The sequence below is a fragment of the Homarus americanus genome, unplaced genomic scaffold (genome assembly GCF_018991925.1).
Source record: "Homarus americanus isolate GMGI-L3 unplaced genomic scaffold, GMGI_Hamer_2.0 scaffold34360, whole genome shotgun sequence".
NCBI lineage: Eukaryota > Metazoa > Arthropoda > Malacostraca > Decapoda > Nephropidae > Homarus > Homarus americanus.
In genome coordinates this window covers 5,045,667-5,063,599 of record NW_024739403.1, presented here as the reverse complement: position 1 = coordinate 5,063,599, position 17,933 = coordinate 5,045,667, and the positions used below count along the sequence as shown (strand labels likewise).

The 17,933-nt window shown below is 42.5% G+C and overlaps 1 protein-coding gene across 2 annotated transcripts in view; it reads right to left on the bottom strand.

Annotated features, from left to right (window-relative positions):
- Positions 1-16,782, bottom strand: part of LOC121874560 (protein Wnt-2b-A-like) — a 49,468-nt gene extending 32,686 nt beyond the window's left edge. The window contains exons 1-2 of one of the 2 annotated variants that reach the window (XM_042378752.1): positions 16,729-16,782; positions 7,261-7,779 (exon numbers count right to left, since the gene is read on the bottom strand). In XM_042378752.1, coding sequence (XP_042234686.1) covers positions 7,261-7,346 — 86 coding nt within the window. In that variant the 5' untranslated portion in view covers positions 7,347-7,779; positions 16,729-16,782. Of the gene's footprint in view, positions 1-7,260; positions 7,891-16,728 lie in introns of those variants that run through there. The other variant, XM_042378751.1, reaches the window with a different exon arrangement.
- Between the last annotated feature and the right edge of the window lie 1,151 nt (positions 16,783-17,933).

Here is a 17,933-nt window from a genome sequence, read left to right as displayed (position 1 = left end):
CTCGTCCTCCAGGGCCAGTTGTGGGTCGATGACCTGTGCCCGGGTGGGCTATACCCCACAAAAGAAAAGGAGAGAGGATTTTAGAAATATTTAAATATTTATCATAAAAGGTCGAAGACAAAGATGAAATCCGCTTTCGAATGAAGTCTTTTCACCATTTCTTTGTTTTGTACGAAAAATAAAGCAAACAGAAACTAATGACACCAAACATATAGCACAATAGGCAATGATATGCAGTTTGTACGGCTGAATATATCCCAAATCAATTATACAACTGAAACTCGATAAGAGTCAATGTAAATATGCATAATCAGGGGGGAGGTAAGGCAGGCTGGGACTCCTTCAATGAGTCTCTCAGTCTCAAGCAGGGGAGGAACCATTCCCCATGCGTTGGTGGCTTCAGTGAGTGCACTTACGTGATCAGTACCGTCCGCCAGCTGGTAGTCTGGTACTGCCAGTACTGATCACGTTGCGTCACGCGAACTATTCACGTATAACTTGAGAGTTGAGAGTAGTGTCTCCAACTCTCCACAGTCACTCCTTCCATTGTCGTTGTCGCCGTCGGGAGCAGTCATCCGAGGCAGGCAGGGGCACTTTATCTAATATTATCAATATTATTGATATTTTTATTATTATTATAAAAATTATTCTTATTACAATTTAATATTTTTCTGGCTATAGGCTAATACAATTTATCTCCAGTGTCCCGTCAAGTTCAACACAGCACATTTACATCTATAGCCACTTCGTAAATGTTCCTTTTCAAATCCACACAAGTACTTTAATAAATTGTTCACAAATAGAGAATTATTTTGATGTAAACATATTTTGCTGATGGTACGATAAAAGTATGGAATTACGGTACGGTATTTTTTCCGCACTGTACGGTACGGAAAATAATTGGGGGTACGGTACGAAATTACGGTACGGTATTCTACCCAGGTACGGAGTACGGAAAAATATTCCGTACCATACGGTACTACTAGCCTTGGACACAGCTCGTCACCTGCCCAGGAAGGTCCACAGCTCGGGCAATAAAGGATATCTCGGGGTATAAAAACAAAATGGAAGATAAAAACAAACAAAACGAAATTCGAGGTCATACCCATAGCCAAAGTAACCAAATTCAAGCCGTCCCCATTGATGATAGACGCCGAAGAGATTGAGTACTCTAAATAAGGTAGGTTGCTCGGCCTCACCATCTCTCGGACGAGCATCACGTCCCACGTGAAGGACAGACTAAAGAAAGCCAAAGTCGCCGCCGCCAAATTAAAACGTTTCAAACTGATGCCTAAGAAGATACAAGTCCACCTGTACAAGGCGGTGGTGAGGCCCGTGTTGGAGTACCTACAGTACATGACCCAATCGTCACACTCGGGAAGACCAGACTACAACAGCTACAGAGCTTCCAAAACAAGTGTCTGAGGTCAGCCAGTGACCAAGCGCCACCCTACCAGGAGACAGTGGAAACCAACCACCTGAAAAATAAAATGGAGGCCCTCAACGCCAGGTTCCATTGAGGGTGGGTGAGCATGCCAGGGAGGTGGGTGAGAGTACCAGGAGGTGGGTGAGTGCCAGGAAGTGGGTGAGTACCAAGGGGTGGGTGAGTGCTAGGAGGTGGGTGAGTTCCAGGAGGTGGGTGAGTGCCAGGAGGTGGGTGAGTGTGCCAGGGGGTGGTGTGAGCATGCCAAGAGGTGGGTGAGAGTGCCAAGAGGTGGGTGAGAGCTCCAGGAGGTGGGTGAGAGTGCTGAGGGGGTGGGTGAGAGCTAGAAGGTGGGTAGAGTGCCAAGAGGTGGGTGAGGCTCAGGAGGTGGGTGAGAGTACCAGGAGGTGAGTGAGGTGCTGGGGGTGGGTGGACGTGCCAGGGGTGAGTAGAGTGCCAGCCTGGCACTGCCAGAGGTGGGTGAGAGGGACAGGGTGGGTGAGAGTGCTAGGGGGTGGGTGAACGTGCCAGGGATGAGTGAGAGTGCCAGGGGGTGGTGGGGAGTGCTAAGGGGTGGGTAGACGTGCAGGGGTGAGTGAGAGTGCCAGGGTGGGCAGGAGTGACAGGGGTGGGTGAACGTGCCAGGGGGTGAGTGAGAGTGCCAGGGAGTGGGTGAGAGTGCCAAGGGGGTAGGTGATTGCCAGAGGATGGGTAAAGTGCCATTAGTTAGTAAGTTGCATGTATTGAGGTAAGAATAAGTATAGGAAGGTCGCCTGTACAGTTTATGGTGCAGAGTAGTTGAGGTCCTTAATAATGTTCGGCGCTGGTAGTATCAACAGGAGGAGCGTGTACTGTTCATTATCACTATAGGTTGGTACTGTCAACAGGAGGAGACGTGTACTGTTCATTATCACACTATTGGTTGGTACTGTCAACAGGAGGAGACGTGTACTGTTCATTATCACACTATTGGTTGGTACTGCTGTCAACAGGAGGAGACGTGTACTGTTCATTATCACACTATAGGTTGGTACTGTCAACAGGAGGAGACGTGTACTGTTCATTATCACACTATTGGTTGGTACTGTCAACAGGAGGAGACGTGTACTGTTCATTATCACACTATTGGTTGGTACTGTCAACAGGATGAGACGTGTACTGTTCATTATCACACTATTGGTTGGTACTGTCAACAGGAGGAGACGTGTACTGTTCATTATCACACTATTGGTTGGTACTGTCAACAGGAGGAGACGTGTACTGTTCATTATCACACTATTGGTTGCAGGAACAAAAAATTATCGAATCATCCGGTAAAGAGCTATACATTAAAATTATCGGATGCAAACGTATGAATTATCTAATTATTTCACGAGAACATGCAGACTGTCACATTATCGGATACAAGAATATCAAATTATTTCGCGGGACGTGTAGACTATCCAATTATCGGGTGCAAGGGTACCAAATTATCAAATTATTTGGTAGACAGTAGGACACACCCACTCCGACTACCATCTAGCTGGGGCGAGACGTGTACACACAGACATACCCTGACCACACCCCGAAAACGACCCATAATAACTGTGCTCCACATTCCCCGACTCACAAACGTTCATGCGAGATAGAAATATTTCCTCGTAGCTGAAGACATGAAAAACATATATAACTGGATAAATTAAGTTAAAGCACAAACATTAACTTAACCAAAAACATACTTCATAACAATGCGATTCCATAACTTTACATGTATAGAAATATTAATTATATTTTTGTGTTTGTTTTATACTTAAGTAAATTAGTTAGGTGCATTTCTTGTGTGTTTAGTCTATGAGGAATAAATATATTTGAGAACACACAACCGTAATATATATACTTGGTACTGTACATGACGAGAACAGCCGAGGTTAAAAATGGCGATAAATATAATAGTATAAAACAAGAAAATTGAATTGTGTGAGCCTGTTAAATGACGAAGATCGTGAGTTTTCCTTAAGAATTATAGAGAACAAAATCATATACACCTAATGGATAAATATACTCAGTATATACTAAAGACCTCTTGGTAGCTTCATGTACACCTTTAAGTATAAATATAATAAACATTCGCTTGCCCTAAGTTAAGAAAAAATCTCAAGTTTCAAGAGACAAGTTGATGGTGACGGTGAGAAGGACTGGGTGATGTGTTTAATTCAGTAACCAAAGGAGGTGAGAGTGCATCCGTGACAAGTGGCGTGCCGCAGAGGTGTGTGGTAAGGCCGGCGTGGTTTCTCTGTTCCTTTAATGTTACACAAGGTATTATTATCCCATCCGCGGAGATATTTACTGATGGTATTAAGTTATTTAAAGAAAGTTCAAATTTTACTAACTATAAGGACTTGGAAAATAATTACTGTTACAAATATTTTACGTCGATAAATATAAAGAGATGCATTTTGGCGTTAACAACAGTCGGGAGGTTTATAAGACGTCTCACTGTCAGGAAACTATCGCCCTTATTGATACTACGTGTGAAACAGATCTTGGCGTCAATAATAATTTCCTCTACCTAATGTTACAGATCACTTCTAGAGCCAGTGAGCCTTATACGCATGTTTTCCTTATAGATTAGTCCCAATATCTTATACATATCTAAATGATCCGTCTCTTATAAAGTTCTTTAGACACGCTGGCCATTCCAATTTTGGTGTATAGTAATCCTAGTTGGTCACTGAGATAATTTCCAAGACTGACCATTAATTGAGAAGATCCAAAGATGGACTATAAGAGGCGCCGTTACTCCCTTACCAAGAAGAACCACAACGTTTACAGCTGACCAGTTTATATTACACAAGAGATCAACAAGATTTAACTACGGTTTATAAGGTACCTCAACCAGCACTAACCAATATGGAATTAGTCGCTGGCCGTTACACTAGAGGTCACAGCCCTAGAGGTAAGAGAGTTACCACTGTGTGATCTCCTGGAACAAAATGCCAGTGAGTGTTGTGGCGGCACCAAGTGAGAAGTCCTGCAGCCTTGACCAATAATACTGATACGTTCTCGGGTATATATTCAAGAGCCCGGGTATGACAACACTGACCAGGTAAAGGATGAAGAAGATAAATAAAGATATAATAACTCACATTACAGAATTAGACACAAGGATTATCATATGATCGTTAGGGACGTGTTGATGTTAAATTATTAGGTAGAGGAGCAAGCAAACTGGGCAAAGTATTAAGTGTAGACATTCAGATGGTTAAATTATCGAGTGAAGCAACGGCCACCATGAACTTATCAAATGAATACATGTTAAATTATTAGGTGCATCAACACACACACACACACACACACACACACATACTAATAACGAACATAAATGTTCAATAACATTACTATTTTATTTTTTTCTTAAAAATAATAAGTTACAGTAAGGTCGCCAGACAACTTATGAAAGTATCTGATATTGTTAAGGCATAAAGGTGAGCGGGAAGTGGTCCTAACCTGCATTAGTGAGGTGTGCATGGTGGGGAGCCTGTAGTGATACCGAATATTTTAATGAAGAAATATCCTGAATATACAGTATATGTAATAGCTTCATTAAAATAATAAAACACATTCGCTAATTATTAATGAATGAATACACACAGAATCCCCGCAAGGATGTGAACGAAATCCTCGAACCCACATCACTCAGGTTAGCGAGGGTGCCAACACCTGCACCACAGAGAGCTTGATGGCCTAAGATATCAAACACAACTCCATGATCAGACCATAACAGTGTAACGAATGATGGACAGAAAATAACAGATACCTAAATTAACTAATATATCGAAAACCATAAATAATTGGATTTTAAGTTGAATTATGACTGAATTATTTAAAAAATTCCATTAATAAAGTTTTTTTTTCGAAGATTATACGAACTGGGACGCAGGGAAAGAATTCACTCGGTAATTTACGAATTTTGTTACGTAATAATTGAATAATTAATTATTTGACCCATTAGGGTAAACTGTACCAAGTCAAAATATCCATAACAATACAACCAGAGAGAAGGTTGGTTGATCGTCCTGGGAAGAGTGGAAAATATTGGTTAAGAGAAAATACCCCTAAGGAAAAAACAGTTGTAAGGTTTGTAGACCGTCCTGGGAAGAATGTATCAGTATATCTCTCCTAATTGTCAGTATACTAAAGATATCAGTAGTGGAGGTCAAGATATCAACATACCAAGAAGCGGGAGTGTGTAGGAAGACCTTACGAGGAACCCACGCAAACAGGTTCTTCCTCCTCCTCCTCCTCCTCCTCTTCTTCCTCCTCCTCTTCCTCCTCCTCCAACATGGGAAAACTGGTCTCATTTGCTCCCTACTCACCATGATTTACATCATCGTTAACCACCATCACTACTTCTACCACTACTACTACAACTACCACTACTACTAGTAACAGTACTACTACTACTACCGCCACCACCACTACCACTACTACTACCACCACCCCCACCATATATCCCACATACCATATTCTCTACCATAAGTCCATAACCAACACAAACCACCACATACCGCATCCTCTACCACCACTACCACTACTACCACCACATACCGCATCCTCTACCACCACTACCACTACTACCACCACATACCGCATCCTCTACCACCACTACCACTACTACCACCACATACCGCATCCTCTACCACCACTACCACTACTACCACCACATACCGCATCCTCTACCACAACCACCACTACTACCACCACATATCGCATCTTCTACCACCACCACCACTACCACTACTACCACCAATACATACCTCATCCTTTACCACCACCACCACATACAAACATACCACATTCTCTACCACTACCACCACCACCACCATCATCAGCGAACATTAGCATTCCAAAACAAGCTTTTTCTCTTCACTTTTTCGTGTTTTGTTTTCAGCTTCCGACGCTTGACTGACCACCATTAATGACTCGGTAAAAACCGCGGTAAGAAAAAACACCATTATAATATATCTCAATGATTCTATTCAGTTCCTATAATGCATAAAATGACATAGTGATTTGATAATGTTATTCTATGAATTAGTTAAGGCGTTATGGTTGTCACTATATTGGGTGAGGGGGAGGGGGGAGGGGGATAACCTTATACTTGATGGGTGGAGGGGGTAGGCATGGGGGATAAACTGCTGTATGTATGTGTACTACGTAATTGATTCCCTGTAACTGTAACTGTATTCTGTTATGTCTGAATAACCTTTGTGATTACCACTTCTTGCATGTTCTCACAGTTCATATAATTATTATCTCCATTTTCGTTGTCTTTATCGTCATCATTACCATCATCATCACCATCATCATCACTGTCACTATTATCATCATCATCATCACTACAACACTCACGGGGACACGTTTATCACATCAAAGACTGGCACTGACGTCTTCAACACAATTACCCTCAACACAAGGCACTCGCCGATCAACATAATCTTCATCACAAGGTGGCTGGCTGGCTGGTTGGTAACACCGCCACACTACCACCTCCATGTAAACACCTAACTCACTCCTCGCTGTGTTGGGGTTGTCAGGAGAAGCGGTGGACACTCGTCACAAACCACCACAGACACTACCACACACGGAGGCTAACTGTCTGTCACCGTCACCACTACTTGCTGGGGCAACACTTATACATCATCATCATCAGCAACAGCAGCAGCACCATAAGCGGCAGATAACAGCAACACGAATCATCAACGGCACAAGTACCGCAGATAACAGCAGCATCATGCAAGAGAGAGAGAGAGAGAGAGAGAGAGAGAGAGAGAGAGAGAGAGAGGTGGGGTACTCACCACCAGGTAGCGTGTGCTGGGTGTAGGACCAGGAGAAGCGAGGCCAGCACGGCCAGACCCACGGCCCCAGCCTGCCACCACCTCATGGCGGCCACTGCCTCACATGCCGTGCCCTAGCGTCCACTCCGGCCAGCCTTCAGGACGCCCACAGGACGCCATGGTGCTCCCTGCCTCATGGTGCGTCCCCTGGAGGCGCTGGTAGGAGCGTCCACCTGCGCTGCTCCCACAGGTAGGTGTCTTCAGACACTTCACAAACTGTTCCTCGCTACGTCTCCCGCCGGTAGAGTCCTTTCTTCCCTCCCCTGAGTTCTGGACACAGTCAGAACCCCACAAGGTGGTTTTGAAGGTTTAAAATGAGGTTTTGAGATCCTTGGGAGGAAGTTCTGAGGTCTCTGGGAGGTTCTGAAGTCCTTGGCTACTGTTTTTACACTCCCCCGCAGGGCTACCAGCCTAAACTTGGCCGTGTGGTATCACTCGTCACCACTACACTAGTTAAGTGCTCATCTCTCCTGTAAGACACTGTTAAACACTTGATTATCACAGGTTTGAGACGCCTCCCGGGTCAAGGAGTGGGGGGAGGAGGAGGGGCAGCAAGGCGTTGTACCGGCACACCACCAAGATGCACACTGAAGGAACCCCCGTGATCACAGGACGTCTGCGAGTAGCCCACCACACCTCACTACACACCTGGACCCCACCACCACGCACTTTTCCGCCACACACACACACCTGGACTCCACTTGGCATTCTTCCACCACCACATTTAGTCCCTACCACGCCTCCACACACTCCTCTCACATAGACCCACCAACGCACTTTCCCAACACACCACCTCCCCTCCCCATTCCCCCAGCAACCCCCCCCCCAACCAGAGGGCGTGAAGTATCCGCACGTAACCCCCCCCTAGCTCACCTTCACCCACCAACCCTACAGAACCGCGGATAATTACGGCCCAAAGTGCGGCTGACCGCAATGAGATGGTGCCGCCGATTTGGCCAGTTAATTTGTATTGGTGCTCATCACTGTCTGAGGCTGCGTGTGTGGGCGGGCGTGGGCGGCCCTCCCTACCTCGCTGACCGCCTGTAGCACATCACTCCTTTGTACTTGTAAACAATGTACTTTCACTTGAGTCAAATTTCTGAAAGATTATGACTCATTGGATACTCCTGTGCCTGCCCCTCTCCTCCCACTCTCACTAGCCCATACTGCTCTCACCATCCTCTATTCCCACTCACCACTCATTACTCCCACCACCTCCCACTCACTGACGACCCTGACCCTCAGTTACTCTCCTCCCCCCTCCGTTCACCACCCTTCCTCCCCCTCCTCCTCCAGCAACAACCAGTCACTACCTTCTCGTTCTTCCACCCCATTAATTATCCCCACACCTGTACTCTCTCCCCTCCCCCACCTACTCCCTCGAACGCGACCGCCCCATCCCCTCCCCCTTCCCACTGCTCTATCCTCATCCCCATTCATTATCTCCCCACCCATTCCCTCTCGCTAACACCACCACTACCACCCACCCACTCACTGACCACCTTCTCTATTCCCCATTCATTGCTCTCTCTCTCTCTCTCTCTCTCTCTCTCTACTTAGAGGGCAAATGGGGATATTATATTTGTTTCAGATGTGTGTGTGTGTGTGTGTGTGTGTGTGTGTGTGTGTAAATAACAGACATAAAATATCCAGGTCACCGATATGGGTTGGACAATTAATTAGGGAAGAGTTGACTTAATTCCAGACGGTACTAACAGGTCACAGGTCAAGGGTCAAAATATAGTGAAACCTCTATTTAACGGACAATAAGGAGAATGTCTGCTATATCGAATGTCTGTTATATTTGAAACTTCCATCTAATCAACTATATAGAGATGAAAGTTCGTTATATCGAGGGTCTGTTATATGTAGAGGGAAGTCTGTTTGTTATATGGAGGTTTCATTGCACTGGATAATGTATTTTGAACATTGTACTGTGGCTGGTCAAACAGGTTCCCAGAGTCCCTGTTCTAATGGGCCTAATTGCTAATGGGTCCTAACACTAATAGACTCAAATCCTAATTGTTTTGTAAGGTTAGGTTTGGGTTCTGTTAGGTTAGGTTAGTAAAAGGCGTCATTGGGGCGGAGGTTTGTGCGGTAACGAGTAATTTTCCACTTACTGCAATTAAAACAATTTACTATTTTTTTAATAATAAATTCCCTTAATTATAACAGCCAGGGCGGATGCTCAAAGATTAACCCGCTAATATATTTCCCTTAACTGGAAATAAGAGACTGAATCAAGTTAAGGTCGAGTCTCAGTGTAAATCTAGAATTGCGACGGTCCAGTGGATGCAGCGCTCGCCTCCTGTCCCATGAGTTGTTGGTTCGATCCCCGGGCATTCCCAGTTCATCCAGCTGAGGAAGTGAAGGCGGTGGAGAGCAGTACCGGCCATGCTGCCTCCTTGTGCACCGGAGGCCTAGTATACAGTGTGCTGTATCCACACATCCACACTGCCTCTAATGGGTAGTCATGCCTATGGGACCCACTTACACCTTTTCACTACTACTATCATCCTTTATTATCACAAACTAACCCTACTACCACCATTACCTATCTCCTATCCTTCTACCTATTTCCTACCCGCCATCTATCTCCTTTCCTCTTACCTGTTTTCTATACCTATACCTATCTCATATCCTTTACCTATCTCCTATCCTTCTACCTATCTCCTACCCGCTACCTACATCCCATCCCTCGTTCCTTAGTCACTGGAGGGTAGCAATGTAACCCGGCTCTAAGGATGATTAATGGTCAACTATCCGCGTGACGTCACAACATGGCTGAGATTAAATACATGACGTCACAACACGGACTCTCTCTTTCTCTCTCTCTGGTTGTCTCTCCCTCTCTCTCTGTCTATCTCTTTCTCTCTCTCTGTCTATCTCTTTCTTTATCTCTGTCTTTCTGTCTCCCTGTCTGTCTCTCTCTCTCTATCTCTGGCTGTCTTTCTGTCTCTCTCTCTGTCTTTCTCTGGCAGACTCTATCTCTTGGTCCAGGACTCTAGATCTTCCTCTACTACCACCACTAACATCACCACGACTACTACCACTACCAGCATCACCACGACTACTACCACTATCAGCATCACCATGACTACCACCACTACCATCACCATCCCTACCACTACCACCATCATCACCACCACCACCACCCCCACTATCACTACCAGCATCACCATGACTACCACCACTACCATCACCATCCCTACCACTACCACCACTATCACCAGCAGCCCCCCAGGGAGGTCGACCATCACAGACAGACCTGCTTGGCGTAAACAAATGGGCCAGCAGGAACCCAACGCGTCTATCTGCTCTCACATCATCTTCCTCTACTGATTAAAGACAAGCTTGACCACTCATTATTATCTCTCGGTTAATTATGTGTGTGTCTGTTAGTGAAAAAAAAAACGCAAACAAAATGTTGGACTGAGACTGAGTAGAGTAAAAATTATATAGATATGATTAACAACACCTTAGGTACAGCGTCCTTCAAGGTATTAAGTTGGGGCCGCCGCTGTTTGTTGTTAAGAGAACCCCAACAACATTTGAGACGAAGCGACATGAAAATGCAAATGATCATCCTGAAAACCTCTCCATAATTCAAGATTTTTTAAACCCTCCCCCCTTCAGTTCCTCTCTCTCTCTCTCTCTCTCTCTCTCTCTCTCTCTTTTAGCGCAAGTTTCCACAGAGGGTTTGTTTTTGTCGGGCGAGTCGAGGCAACATATCCACATATGATAATTGTCGGGCAGGAGTTTTTGCCTCCGCCTGTACCACTCATCCAACCTGTTCAATTATGTATGAATTATTGAGCATTGCGAGTGTTGGCTAGTGTTCCATAAAGCTTCACTCTTTCCAACAACATTACGGACGCTTAGATCTTACGGTAGGTGAACATTGAGGCCAAAATACCCGCTCCAGGTCTTTACATTCGGCTGGCTTCCGGTATGGCATATCATTTCGTTAATCTTGTTCTGTGAATTTAATTTGTTCGGGCTCAGATACTTTTGTCGAGCAAGTTGTCAAAGATACGACGAACGAACGCTTTAAGCCTTTGAGTTACCCCTCGAGTGGCTTGATTTAACCCTTTGATTATGACAAAGTAAATCCTTGAGTATAATAAACTAATCCTTTAAGCTTGATATTTTAGTAGGATAACTTGATACTTTGTGTACGATAACTTGATACTTTGTGTACGATACTCTGATACTTTATGTACGATAATTTAGTATTTTGAGTACAATAATTTGATACTTTGTGTACGATGATTTGGTATTTTGAGTACGATAAGTTGATACTTTGAGTACAATAGCTTGGTACTTGGCCACGATAATCTGATACTGTAAATACGATAACTTTACACGCCTGAGACTTCGAACTGTTGGAACAAGACTTCGAACTGCTGGAAAAGGCTTTGAACTGTTGGAACAAGGCTTCGAACTGTTGGAAAAAGGCTTCGAACTGTTGGAACAAGGCTTCGAACTGTTGGAAAAAGGCTTCGAACTATTGGAACAAGTCTTTGAACTGTTGGAACAAGGCTTCGAACTATTGGAACAAGGTTTCGAACTGTAAATGAACCCATAGGTGGCGCTGTAGTATCTCATTTGGGTTTGAAACAGCACCGAGCGGAAGGAAACCTTTAGTGGTGGTTATACGCAATACGACTATACCATGCAAGAGCTACAACAACTGACTTGACCTTTCACCTGACCTTTTCCCCTCCTCCTACGTATCTCCTATCCTCTCCTCCCCCTACCTACCTCTTATCCTTCTTACCTACCTCCTATCCCCCTTACCTACCTCCTATCCCCCTTACCTACCTCCTATCCCCCTTACCTACCTCCTATCCCCCTTACCTAACTCCTATCCCCCTTACCTATCTCCTATCCTCCTTACCTACCTCTTATCCTCCTTATCCCCCCCTTACCTACCTCCTCTATCTCCTATCCCCCTTACCTACCTCCTATCCTCCTTACCTACCTCCTATCCCCCTTACCTACCTCCTACCCTCCTTACCTATAAAAATTAACCTCACGATGTCAGAGTCAGACTAAGTTAGCCGTAATAACTCTCTAGTCAGTCCTCTTGAGACGATTCCATTACGTTCACTCGTTAAGTTTTATGATGCGTTACTCAGCAAGTTCATTTGGAAGCAAGGAGGGCGTGTGTCAGGCTTGATGCATGGAATATAACATGAATCCTTCTCCCTGGCCTTCTTCACCGTCCTCCTCACCCTACCCCCTCCTCCTACAGCCTAGATACAGTACAGGTATTCTTATCAAGGTGTTCTACAGCGTGTCTCATAGATCACACACCTGTAGGAAAATTAATATTATTCTCTTTATTTCTTTATTCAGGTGAGATGGTAAAGAGAGAGAGAAAAGAGATAGTTTTATATCTCATTGCAGTCGTTACAGGTGACCAATTAGTTGCAAAAGTATATTTAGTTGATACCAGTTCGGTTCATGTGACACCCTGTACTACTTGTTTGTGTCTATGTTCTCTTGTTATGCTTTGTGTGTTTTCTTTGTTTCACTCAGTTGCTGCGATAATTTGAGATTAAATAACTAATTAACTAAACTAATTAACTAATCAACTCAACTAATTAACCAGCATAATGAACTAACTAACTTATTAACTAAACTATTTAACTAGATAATTAACTCCCTAACTAATTAAGTAACTTAACTCAAACCGTATTACAAAATTTGAACTATATTTACATTAAGTGACAAAGAGTCTTAATAGTAAAGAGACTCCACAGTTTTAAACAAGGATGCTGGGATCACCTGAAGATTAGCCCCCCAGCTTATTTTACCTGATGATTAACCACCCTAACGTTACCTGAGTTATTAGGTTATGTTAGTTTAGGTTAGGTTATTTTAAGTTAGGTTAGGTCAGGTTAGCATTTACGGACCATCCTATACATTACATTACATTAACAGATAGACAAACGTAACTCCTTCCAGCTGTTTAATCTGTAATTGTTCTTTGGTCCTAAACAATGACCAACACTTCCTTGATGTTATGGAGGCGACGACGAGGGAATGAATTAGCACCTTCTCCTCCCCTTCCCTTTGTTCCTCCTCCCTCGTCCTTTTTTCCATCCCATCCACTTCCCTCTTCTTCCCTCCCCTCAAATTCCCACCCCACCCCTCCCCTTCTCCTCCCTCCCCCTTCTTCCCTCCTCTCCCTCCCTTCGCCTCACCTGTGACAGTGAAGGGACAGGTAGACAACCCTGAGGCCGTCATTAGTTATCCTTGTGTGAGTGGCACTTGAGTGAGTGTGAGAGGAACAGGATGAAAGAGGTGAGAGGAGTGAAGAGGCGGCAAGAGGAGGTGAAAGAGAGGAGGACAGACTGGAAGAGAGAGGGAGAAGGTGGGACGGGGGTTAGGGAGAGGCAGGGGGAACGCAGATGGATAGAGGAAGGGGAGAAACAAAGATGGGAAGAAGGAGGGAGATGGAAGAAGTACGAGAGGGGAGGGAAAGAGAGGAGGAGGTGAGGATGGGGAGAAGGGTGAAGAGGGATGTGAAAATGGGAAGGAGGGAGAGGGGAGGATAGACAGAACAACCTAGATAAATAGACACAGACAGATAGACAGACAGAAAGACAAACAAAGAAGATAAACATATATGTTCATACAAACAGAGAAAAAACACTTTTCCCAATTTACGATTAAATATTTATCTTTGAAACCGAAGTTAACTTAACTTAACCTACCTACCCCAAACTAATCTATCAATAATAATGATAATAATAATAATAATAATAATAATAATAATAATAATAATAATAATAATAATAATAATAATAATAATAATAAGAATAATAATAATAATAATAAGAAGAAGAAACATCTATTCATTAACCTTAGACCTTGTGTGTGTGTGTGTGTGTGTGTGTGTGTGTGTGTGATTTGGGATGTATTACAGTAGACAGGCAGATTGACAGGTAGATAGATGCTATAGGTAGATACATATAAGTTTAAATAGATATGTAAATAGATAAATAGATAGTTATGCGTTTGTGTAGGTAGTTATGTAGATGTATTTATATAAGTAGACACGTAGATATGTCTTTCTGCAATTAAGTATATAAATAGATATGTATATAAATAGGTTAATGCCGAGTAATTTATTTCACAATAGCCTCATTTCTATACAAATTCGCAACTCAACATTTAGCAAAGAAATTTAATCTCAGAAAAGCAACAACACGGAAAGACAAAAATGTAGGTTAGAATATAATTAAAAGCAATAAATGCCATGACAGGAAAGTATAGACGTTAGAAGAAACAAAGGAGAAGAATAAACGCCATGACACGAAAGTATAGACGCTACAAGATAACAAAGAAAAGAATAAATACCGTGAATACGAAGACAGAAAGAAAGAAAGAAAGAAGAAACAAAACTAAAATAAATCTGAATAATGAAGACAGGAAATGACTTAACACATAAGAGACGAGGAAATTAACGCCAAAAGATGAAAGGAAAACAAAGAGGAAAAAATGTTTTAAAATAGCAAGAAAATCGGAAAACTACTGATAAAGGGGAAATTAAGTGAAAGAAGAGAAAAATAATTAATGTAAGAAGAAAATGTGAGATAAAAGAGAAAAATAAGTGATAAATGAGAAAAATAACACATAAGAGGAAAATAAGTACTACATTAAGAAAATAAGTAATAAAAGGGAAAATAAGGGATAAATTAGGAAACTAGGTCATAAGAGGAAAATAAGAAAATAAAATGGGAAAATAAGCGATAAAGGAGGAAAATAAGTAATAAAAGAGGAAAGTAGGTAATAAAAGGGGAAAATAAGCTATGAAAGAGAAAAATAACTCATAAAAGAGCAAATACGTGACAGAGGAGACTACATCCCTCACACATATAAAACATCCACCTATCAGATCAGGCAAGGCAGATCTTCAGCCCACTAAACACATCTTCCCCCCTCCCCCTGCCACACCACCGTCACTCCCTAAATAAAAAAAAATAAAAAATAAAGTAATTTTAATAAGGACAAGAAAATAAAATTATTCAACGAAACAAATAAAAGAAAAAGTCTAAAAATATTCAAGACAATGAAAAAATGTCAAGAAAATACTTTAGGAAATACTGAGACAAAGAAAGATTTACGAGTATTATATGAATGCAAAACAATAGAAAAAATATCCTAAGGTTTTTTTAATACAGAGGTAAAAAATAAGGAAAATACGTAAGATAAATAACACAAGAACGATAATCTAAGAAAATACAAAGAAATGAAGGGAAATTTTATAATGCACAGAGGACAAAGGAAAAATCACCCTCATACTATAGGAAAATTATACCATTGTTTATCATTCATGAATAAAACACAATTATGTCACTATTAACATGTTTAAAATCTCTCGACCAACCCCACACTTACGACACTCAGTTACGTACGAGTTTCGGGATAATTTGAATGTCGTAGCTTAAAAAAAAAACGTCGTAAGTCAAGGGCGTCTTTACACGAATAGAATAATGAGAAAATTTAATGTACGAAGCTCTCAGATTTCAAGACGAGAATGACAATAATTTACGATATATCGAGACGAAAATTACGATAATTTACCATATCTGAAGAAATTATTGCCTTCGTCTTTTGAGGATAAGAGATAAAGATAAATATTTTTTTTTTTTTTTAATGTGTATTCTTAATGCCTGGTAAATATACTAATTCAGTTGATGATAATTATGAGGAAGTAAAATAATGGATCGGCAGAGACGAGTTGTAGATGAATGATATTAAAACTTGTGCCCCGAGATAAAACACAGCTGGACAGGATTGGCAAAAATAAATAAATAAATATAATGAACTAAAACAAACTGGAAATATTATGTGGTGGTAGGGCCGTGGTCGTCAATCCGCACACCAGAAAATGTTACCTAGATTAATAAATTCAGTTCGCTGTTATATTAGTTCTTTGTCACGTCACTTTTTGGGGGGGGGGTTAATCCTTTTCTGTCCTGTATTTCTTTTTGTCACAAACACAGACACACAGACACAAAATCTTTGACGAGAACATCAGAAACTTCATTTGGTTTATAAAGTCACAACCAACAGAGATTTTACAGTTTATCCAACGTACTGTACTGTAAGTCAACGGATTCGGTGATTACTGACAACATTTCCAAGTTTTTAGTCTTAATTTCAAAGTCACTTGACGATGATGTTATTTGCAGCAAGAAACTCAACAATACAATTTCTAGAGTTTTGTTGGTAAATTTGAGTCAACAGATACACGCCTTGTTACATCACATACTGTACTGTCTTGTAAGAACAGCTTTGGTAAATATTGCGTTATTAAATTTGTACTTTTTTTTCCACAGGTTTTCTTTATATTGGGACGTTGGTGGTTGAGATGTTAATGAAGGAAGTACTATGTTGAGAACACTACACTACCCCTGCGCGGCGCACCAGTGAGGAGGAGACCTGGTGCCTACTCAAGCGCTCACTTGTACACTAACAATGTCTCGTGCTCGGAACCCTGAACAACGAGCCGACATTTCCAGAAATTTCTCACCATTACCTTCAAGAGGGCCGGGGGCCACCAGGAGCCACTCGGCGCTCTTGGCCTCCTGGCTGGCGGCGCCTCATTGGTTCCCGCGCTTCCCGGTCTCCTGCCGCTCATTGGTGAGTGGCTCGAGCTCGCTTCCCTATTGGCTGGGAGCCATTGCCGCCAACACCCCCGGATTTTTAACCTTTGCGTCCCCAGTTTGTAGTCCCGAATTTGAGGCGAATTATCAATGTTTTATTGCGCGAACTGCACTTCTCCTGTCTGCTGAGATTCACAGCTGCGGCGGACGAGGGAAATTTGCTGTGATTTACCCTCCGTATTGCTGTGGTAATCCAAAATGGCGGACGGTGTAGCTCTCCTCTGAGACCTTCCCCAGATGGGAACGGTTGTTAGGATAAAGTGTTTCTTGAGATAATGACCCGTGTGTGCCCCGAGTGGCTCCCCTGTGCGTACTTCACCGTGTACGTCGCTCACCGCGTCCACCTCACCTCTGTGTTATTTCCTGTGTTCGTAGTATTTCGTGGTGGCTTCAACATCCGTGTAATAATATATCTGTGAAGGCGGCCGTGTAGGTAATTTTCCGTGTGCCATAATTATTCGTGTGCATAGTTATTCGTGTTCATAGTTATCCATGTGAGTAGTTTTGTGTGTATAATTATCCATGTCAGTAGCTTACCTACCGTTATGGTAGATATTTGTGCATATTTTTCCGTGTGCGTTTCTCACTATGTGCATAATCTATCATGTACGTTTTTCACCTTGTGGGTATTTATCCCTTTAAGTCACGAATAATTCGTGTGTATTTCCGTATACACGGAATTCGTTTGGGTAAGTTCTTTATGTAAGAAGATCCCGTGTGTGTGTGTGTGTAGTTTCACCCGTGTAGTGTGAGTAGTTCTAGGTAACAATTTCTTACCGTGTTCCTAATCTTACTTCCCGTTTTCCTATCATCCTATCTGGGTATTTTTTGGTTTATCGCGTACTCAAAAAACTCGTGTACGTCATATATCATTACGCATGATATCCCGTGTACGTATCAGACTGTGAGTGTTTTTTCTCATGGAAGTAACTACAGGTGTGTGTGTGTGTG